Genomic DNA, 9,475 nt, shown 5'->3' on the forward strand with positions numbered 1-9,475 from the left:
GAATTGATAAAAGCTCAAAACAGCAAGTCTAAAAATAAATATCGACATCTGAAATCCTCAGAAACTGTAAATTGTACTGGAACATTAGAAGAGCGAAAGAGAACAAATAGCAGTCCTCAACTTGCAACAGTTCATTTAGTGACCATTCAGTTACGACGGCACTGGAAAAAGTGAGTCGTGAACTGTTTTTCACACTTATGACCAAATGCAGCATCCCCAAAGTCACGTGATCAAAAATGGGACACTTTGCAGCTGATTCATATTTATGACGGTTGCAGTGTCCCGGGGGGGGGGAAATCACGTGATCCCCTGTTGTGATCTTCTGACAAGCAAAGTCAATGCAGAAGCCAGATTCACTTAGCAACCGTGTTGCTACCTTAACAACATCAGTGATTCACTTAACAACTGTGGCAAGAAAGAGCAAAACTCACTTAACATCTGCCCTGGCTTAGCAATGGAAACTTTGGACTCAATTGTGGTCATAAGTTGAGGACTACCTCTAGTGAAAAAAGCAATAAAAAATCTTTCGAGAAAAAAAATAATGATGCCAGCTACCGGGTCATTAAGTTCCATCTGAATGGGACTTTATCTCCCCGTTTTGATTATCAATCTATTGTGGTCTTTGACATTCTCATTTTCCAAATAGTTGCTTTATAAACCCCCAAGTAAATAAATAAAGACTATTGCTTACCCAAAACCACCACGATGTACATCACCGATTGATAGCTTTCACCATCAATCTTAGTTTTGCAAAAGACCATCCCTACATCGCTGATCAAGTTAGTGGGAATTGTGAAACCCTTTTGATTATCCCAGGTAATTGACTTTCCATCCGGAACAAATGTTTTCTCTGGATATTTCTACACGAACAACAAAACAACAATAACTTTTAATTCTGAAGTTCTCTAAAATAATCTGGCAGTTTGGCGCAGAACTAAAAGGCCCCATTTGACTGTTGAATAGCATGTAGGGGAGGGAGCAAGACCAGTAAAGTCTCAATCCAATTTCAACTGAAACATAATAAAAATGAAAAGCAATTAGATGCAAATGCATCGCAATGATTACTCTCCAGACACCGAATGAAGTGGGGGACAGAGATCTCATATTGGGCCACAGGTTATGCACCTTGAACCTAGTAAATTATGGAACTATATTTCATAACCTAATTTCCCCTTTCAATTTACATTTTTTTACCCAGTGCCATGTTATCAGACCATCTGCCTCAAATTTAAAAAAAATATGAAAATAAAAAAGAGCTGGAATCACTTGACAAAATGAATTATGATCGTTCGCCTTACAGAATGGAGTGACACATTGAGGTTTGATGAGGATCCGAGGCATGGAATCACCACAGTCTTGTTTCTGGTTAAATACACAGCCCCATGCTCGCTGGCTGACATCACAAATGGAGATCTGTAATCTGAACAATAGAGAGAATCTAAATTATCATTGAACCTCAAGAATCTCTCTTGCTGAAAGCAATTCATTCACAGCAATCTATCTTAGGAGTTCGGAGTCCACCGACTGAACTTAATGTAGGAAATTGAACACTCATGTCACCAGGGGTGAACTACGAACTGGGGCAGCTCCTCAAAACTCACAGATCAGTCAAACAAGAAAGGAAGCTTAAAGAAGAACGCTGGCTGTAGTTTAAGTGTGCACTGTTTTGTAGCCCTGGTGGTGCAAGGGTTAGAATGAAATATTGCAGGCTGACTCGGCCCACAGCCTGGAGTTCGATCGTGATGGGGCTCAAAGTTTCACTCAGCCTTCCATCCTTCCGAGGTTGGTAAAGTGAGGGCCCAGATTGTTGGGGCAAGATGACCCATTCAGCACCTGTTTTAGCAATATAACAACAAGCCAGCACAAATTCCAAATGGCCTGGAAATTGACTACATATCTAATGCCAGCCCTTACACGTGTTTCCGCCCCATCATATTCTGCAGAACTATAACTATTCTGCATTCCTGCCTGAGTGCTGAGTGTTGCAGAATAACAGCAACTGGAATCAAGTTTTTCTTTTTTCTTAAGAGATAACAGATGCGAAAAATTCCATGGGCCCTTTAATTCACTTTCTTACAGCCTGATTATCCTCGTGACAATTAGGAAAAAAACTGCAAGCAGAGCTGCCAGGAATAATCTATAATTCAACTTCATTTGGAACACAGTCTCTCCAGTCTGATTGCTTCATTTCAAAAAATATATATTCCGAAACAGAAGAATGTGCAGGGGGGAAAAAAGCTGTCAAAACTTCCTGTTTGGGAATAATCACAATGTTTGGGACTTGTTAAGTTTGGAAAAGGATAAAGGAGAAAATGGTGTTGAAAAAAATGCACCAGAAGATTACTTTCGCTTTCTCTCATATGAGCGGAATCCAACAAATCTGAATGAAGATTCATAACAAATAGAACATAGAACATCATCAGAGTTGGAAGGGACCATGGAGGTCTTCTAATCCAAACCCCTGCTTAAGCAGGAGACCCTATCCCATTCCAGACAAGAGGTTGTCCAGTTTCCTTAAAAGCCTCCAGTGATGCAGCACCCACAACTTCTGAAGGCAAGCCGTTCCGCTGGTTAATTGCTCTCATTATTAGGAAACACCGTATCTCCTTAGTTCCAGGTTGTGTTTCTCCTTGATTAGTTTCCACCCATTGTTTCTTGTCTTGTCTTCTGGTGCCTTGGAAAATAGCTTGACTCCCTCTTCTTTGTGGCAGCCCCTCAAATATTGGAACACTGCTATCATGTCACCTCTGCTCCTTCTTTTCATTAGACTAGACATACCCAATTCCTGCAGCTGTTTAGCCTCCAGCCCCCTGATCATCTTTGTTGCTCTTCTCTGCACTCTTTCCAGAGTCTCAACATGTTTTTTATATCACGTTGGCCAAAACTGGATGCAGTGTTCCAAGTATGGTCTTACCAAGGCCTTACTTAGCAGTACTAATACTTCATGTGATCTTGATTCTGCCTCTCTATTAATGCTGCCTAGGGTTGCACTGACATTTTTGGCTGCTGCCACACACTGCTGGCTCATATTTAACCGCTTGTCCACTAGGACTCAGAGATCCCTCTCACCGTGACTGCTATTGTAAGAGGTTTTACTCACATTTGGTTCTTCTTGCTTAAGTGTAAAACCTTACTTTTCTCACCACTCAATTTCATTTTGTTAGATAGGGCCTAATGTTCAAGTCTGTTGGGCTCTTTCTGGATCTTGAGCGTATTGTTGTTATAGAACAAACACGGAACAAATAAGGAAATAAAAGAACATTCTCCTTCATGACATGAAGTAAAATGTGGGCCATGCTTGTCAATGCGGTTGTAAGGCCCACCAATTTGCATGGTTCTTAAAGCCAATTAGATCAATTAGTTTAGGTCAGGGTGTCAAACTGCCGGCCCATGGGTCAGACGCATCATCTGGAAGCCGCACCCACCCCATTGCTGGCAATGGCAAAGCCGTCCCAATACGTTGCGTGACGTCACGTGATGTTTGACATGTCTGGTTTAGGAGAACCCATCAACAGAGCTTTGTTATAAAGTTTAGGTATACTTGGAACTTGGAGAATACTCTTTGTACCAGTTGCGGGAGAACACAAACAAGAAGGCACTGTTGTACTCATGGCCATTTGAAGATTGGCACGGTGGGATCAAGAGGATGAGTTTTTGTTGAGGTTCATGTTACATAACATTAAGCCATTTTTCTCATTAAACAGAAAAAGTTCATTATCCCAGTATGCTCCTACCTTCTACGTAAACGTAAACACTTGACGAGGAATGGTTGTCTTGGTAGAAACACTTGTAGGACCCTGTGTCATTGCCTATTACTTCCGTCAGGGTGAGCATCTTACAATAGGTATCACTGGAACACTCAGTCAGCGTGACTCGGTTTTCCATGTCGGTTTGATTGTTAGGCAAAAGCCAGTCCAAAGCCCTCTCACCACTGGGGAATAAAAAGTGAAATCCATCAGCTACTTAAGAATATGTGAGTCCTATGGCATTCTCCATTAATGGTCTGCATCAACATTGTTAAAGCCATCAAAGCCTTCAAATACGGTTCTGTTCAATGGGATGTATTCACTTACGTATCTGTGACCCACTGAACAAGATATACGTGCAAGAGAATTTAGTTTTTAACTATTTTGAAAAACAGTTCTGCTCATTTTAAACGTAGCCACTTGTCTTACAAAACTCAAACCCTGCTTTCCAAATTTAGCATGGTTTTCTATTTGTTTCGCTCCACCGTTGCCAAACTGCAATGGTTTCTGAAGCAGAGCTGTCTGCAGATTAATCTTAATGCGGGATAATTCGAGTTTTAAGAATATTGGGCACAGTATATCCTCCTGAGGGCAGATAAACTGTGTAGCTTGTGTGGTTACCTCGGAAACTTAACTTTGCTGAAACTGTTATTTAAAACTCTTGTACAAGTGGAAACTGAACTTGATTTAAAGTTTTTCGAGTTGCTGCAAAGAAATTTAGGCTGCCCCAAATTGCAAAATCACAGTACTGTCTAAACCAGGGCTGTCAAAACTGCCGGCCCATGGGCCAGACACGTCATCCGGAAGCCGTGCCCACCCCATTGCCGGCAATGGCAAAACCGTCCTGATACGTTGCATGACATCACGTGACGTCGCGAGTTTGACATGCCTGCTCTAAACAATTAAAACATCTCCTCATTTCATAATTCAGTATACCTGCATTAGCAACATCTAAACTTTCTGAATTATTGTTGATACTGCTATTTGTTTTGTATGAGAGCCAGGGTGGCCTAGAGGTGAAGACCTTCACCTCCCACTTGGAAAGTTGAGAATTCAATCCAAGGCAGCAACAGATGTTTTTCTATCAGGGTTTGAAGAGAAAATATCTGCTGTGACCTTCACGTAGGCATCAGGAAGGGCATCCAGTCAGTAAATGCTTAGCTCCATTCAGTCGCCCCCAACCCCAGCCTTAAGCAAGGGATTACAAGGTCGTAAACAGATTTAACAATGGTATTTGTTTTGTATGTTTTTAAGTCTACAGTATTATTTATAAACGAAGAGTATGCAAATGTTAACTATCTCCAAGGATTCTGAAATAAAGAGTTGGAATACTCCATATTAGCCAATCAGCGGTTATTGGTTTGAAAAATGCAAAATATATTTCCTATGATGTTTCCGATTCCTTCAACAAAAGACAGACATTCTTTTATGTGTATGGAGACTACTCAAATAAAGTTCCAAAGGGTTAGCTGTTGATCTCATTATGCTGGAAAAGTAAAATTAGCAAGGAGATGTTTACTCTGTAACTGCATGGGTTACTTTCATTCTTGTTCCATTTTGATTTAACATCACCATGTTTCACATTGCGTAGGTGACATTGCTCTTCAGTTACATATCAAAACCTGGAATGTATCACAGTATGAAGAATTAAGGATTTATTTAGCATAGGGCACTTAAGGGATTAGTTTAGGATGTTGGGAAGATAGGGAGACTCCAGAATAAATATCTGGGGTAATTATATGTCTTCACTTTCTATTTATGACCAAGTCTTTTTCTATCTAGTGCAGGGGTAGGCAACCTTGGCTCTTTTATGACTCATGGACTTCAACTCCCAGAATGGCTGGCTCAGGAATTCTGGGAGTTGAAGTCCACGAGTCATAAAAGAGCCAAGGTTGCCTAACCCTGATCTAGTGGAAAAGCTGATCAATATTATTCCATGAAGCCAACTATGTTAGTTTTTTTTTTTTAAAAAAAAGGCTGAATAATATTTTTTCCATATGTAATATGACGTTTCCATTTCATTTGTTGGGGGAAGGTCTTTATAAAATAATAATAACAATAACAATAACAATAACAATAACAATAACAATAACAATAACAATAACAATAACAATAACAATAACAATAACAATAACAATAACAATAACAATAATAATAAATGCTTCTTGGTAGTTGATTCAACTTAGACATTTATCCCTGTCTGAGAGCTGGAAAGCCCTGATCTTTGCATAAGGCCATAAAGCATTGGCTCTTTTATATTACTGACTGATTTGATTTGATTTGATTTGATTTGTTAAGACCACTCAGTTCCCACAACTCTAATACATAGATTTTTAAAAAAAACATATTAAAAACCATACATAATTGCCTGGGCCACAACCACACTACCAAAGATACAAAATCTCAATATGGCATCACAACTGCTCAACCCCAGGCCTAGTTGATAGGTCTTAAGAGTCAGGCAGCGGGTCAAATCCCGAGTGCCGCGTAACAGAGTGAGCGCCTGTTACTCGTCCCAGCTTCTGCCAACCTAGCAGTTCGAAAGCACGTAAAAATGCAAGTAGAAAAATAGGGACCACTCCGGTGGGAAGGTAACAGCGTTCCGTGCGCCTTTGGCATCTAGTCATGCCGGCCACATGACCACGGAGACGTCCTCGGACAAGCGCTGGCTCTTCGGCTTTGAAACGGAGATGAGCACCGGCCCCTAGAGTTGGAAACGATTAGCACACATGTGCGGGGGAACCTTTACCTTTACCTTTTTAAGAGTCAGGCACTGAGTTCATTTTATTTTTTTTATCTATCTATCTATCTATCTATCTATCTATCTATCTATCTATCTATCAATCATCTATTTTTCACATTTCTGTTCCACTATCTCCTTCAAAAAGTTTGGTATTAATGTGGAGAATTGCTGTTTCATCTTTTTTGTTTGTTTTACTAATCTCACTATGAACTACCCATTGCCTAACCATAATTTATCTAAACTGTCTTTGATTCCTTAGTTGAAATATTTGAATGTTTAAAACTAGATCACTGGACTGAGTCTAATTTGAGCTAGTCTTAGCTGGTGGCCATTAAAAATCAAAGGGTGTTAAAACAGCCATGGCTAAAAACAATTTTTACTGAATCAAGTCAGTTTCTATGCAACCATATTCATGAAAAAAAAATCTTTCTTGTGCTATATATGAACAGAATACTTTATTTGGTCGTGTGATTAGACACACAAGGAATTTGTCTCCAGGGTCAAAGCTCTCTGTGTACATGCATGCAACAAAATAATAATAATCATATAACAATAATAACACCAATAAGAGGGGTTAGTAAAGATAATAAGGATAATAATAATACTGCTGCTGCCATATTATACAATGTCTATCTACGTAGACATTAGATAGTACTGTGGAAATTAGGTGTTCAGAAGTTTGATGGCACAAGGGGGGAAAATGTTTTGCCCTATAGCAATATTCTGAGGGGAGGAGCTAAAACAGTTTGTGTCCAGGATGTGTGGGTCTGTAGATATTTTCTCAGGCCTTCTTCACCCACACAATATACAGGCTGGTTGCAATTGTTCTTTCTGCAATCCTAACTATCTGTTGGAGTCTCTTTTGTTGTTGTTAGTTGCGAAGTCGTGTCTGACCCATCGCGACCCCGTGGACAACGTTCCTCCAGGCCTTCCTGTCCTCTACCATCTTCTGGAGTCTCTACCTGCCCTGTTTAATTGCTGTACCAAACCAGGCGGCCATAGAAGTACAAATGACAGACTCATTAATTCCTGTGTAGAACTGTATCAACAGCTCCTGGGACAGTCTGAATTTCCTGAGTTGACGCCGGAAGAACATTCTTTGTTGTGCCTATTTTTAATGATGGTTCTAATGTCAGATGTCCGTTTCACATCCTGGGAGATTATAGATCCCCCAAACTTGGAAGGACTTTACTGCTGATACCGTGCTGTCAAATATAGTTAAGAGATAGTAGAATAGCAGGGCTCCTCCTAAAATCTACTATCCTCTCTACCCTTTTAAGCATGTTCAGCTCCAGATTGTTCCGGCTGTGCCACAGGGCCAGTTGTTCAACTTCCCGTCTATGTGCAGACTCATCACTGTCTCGAACGAGACCAATGAGTGTTGTATCATCGGCAAATTTCAATTCTTTAACAGAGGGATCCCTAGACGTGCAACTATTGGTATATAAAGAGAAGGGCAGTGGAGAGAACACACAGCCCTGAAGTATGCCTGTGCTAATTACTGGGGTGCTAGATGTAATTTTTCCCTAGCTTCACCTGTCGCTGAGCTGAAGTCTACAAAAACAGACCCCCCGCCTAGGGTATTCGACACGTTGCAAGATACAGTGCCATACTGACAGTGTCACCCGCCGAACTATTTGCTTGGCAGGCAAACTGCAAGGGGTCTAACAGCAGATCTGTGATGACTTTCTGGTGGGCTATCACTAACCTCTCAAAGGTCTTCATGACTATGGATGTCAGAGCAACCACCCTATAGTCATTCAACTGGTGTTGTTGGTGGTGGTGGGGTGTTATGTTCTTAGAACCAGAATGCTTGTTCAGCGTTTGAACCAAGAAGGGACATAACACATCTCCAGTCATTTATCAAAGATCCGGGTGAGGATGGGGTGAGTTGTGCACCACGAACTTTCAAGCAAGGAGTTACTCCATCTGAGCCTTGTGCTTTTCCAATCTTTTGCCTATGAAATAGGCCTTGCACATCTTTTTCTAAGGCCACTAGAGGTGGAGGGCCCAAGAGGGATGGAGATAGGTGTAGGAAATTCGGCTACTGTGATCTCCTCTCAAACCTACAGTAGAAGACATTCAGGTCATCTGCCAGTTGACGGTTCTCTTCAGTAAGGGAGAGAAGTCTGCTGTAACCAGTGATGTTCTTCAACCTTCCCCACAAAAGTATGTCATTGGGGGTTTTTTTAATGAAAAAAGCAGAAAGCGCCATTAGCATCCGTAGACGCTTCTGCCGATGTTTCCACTATTTACACAGGAAGCCCACATAAAAGAATGTGCTAAACAATATTCCAAAAATAAAAAGTGTGACTCCTCCCTTTATATATACACAGTGGGGAAAAGGCTAGCACCAGAACAAGAGATGGTAAACACAGGTATCTAAACTTCTATGATGCCAACTTGGATATATTCAATAGTAGCAGCACTTACGCTAAACAAGAGCTACTAATCAGTCCCCAATTGGATGGTAAATTGTTACAAATTGGGGGTGAGGTTGGCAAATAAGGTACCAAATTTCCTAAATTGGCAACAAGCTGTCACTCTGATCACGCCATAACCATCGGATGCCAGAAGGAGGGAGAATTGGATGAACATGAACAGATAACAGCAGCCAAATCCTTAGCCTAATTTCTTTATCCAAATTGTAATTTCCTACAGAAAAAAAAACCCTACTGCTTTATTTCCTTCCAATACGTGGTCTGGACTAGTGTTTTTCAACTTTGGCAACTTTCAGATATGTGAACTTCAACACCCAGAATTCCCCAGCCAATTTTGTCTCTTGTATTTGTTCAGCATTATCAAAGCATCATTCCTGAATGGAATACGGGCAGGGAATGTCTATTGGATATTGAAAACATCTCAAAAGACTACAACATAACACTTCTGCAAGGTTTCTAACAAAATTACATAGTTCTTACCTGTGCAGCCACAAAGAATCATGCTCCACAGTAGTGGCCAAAATTGTGGAAACCTTTTGGGAAAA

At 40.7% G+C, this 9,475-nt stretch overlaps 1 protein-coding gene across 1 annotated transcript in view; it reads right to left on the reverse strand.

Annotated features, from left to right (window-relative positions):
• Positions 1-9,475, reverse strand: part of KDR (kinase insert domain receptor) — a gene marked incomplete at its 5' end in the record, with an annotated part of 58,972 nt that overhangs the window by 45,358 nt on the left and 4,139 nt on the right. The window contains 3 exons of the mRNA XM_083368019.1: positions 692-860; positions 1,299-1,420; positions 3,735-3,931. Of these exons, the coding sequence (XP_083224145.1) occupies positions 692-860; positions 1,299-1,420; positions 3,735-3,931 (488 nt within the window). The remainder of the gene's footprint in view (positions 1-691; positions 861-1,298; positions 1,421-3,734; positions 3,932-9,475) is intronic.

Source organism: Vipera ursinii (genome assembly GCF_947247035.1).
Source record: "Vipera ursinii genome assembly, chromosome: 7".
Taxonomy (NCBI): domain Eukaryota; kingdom Metazoa; phylum Chordata; class Lepidosauria; order Squamata; family Viperidae; genus Vipera; species Vipera ursinii.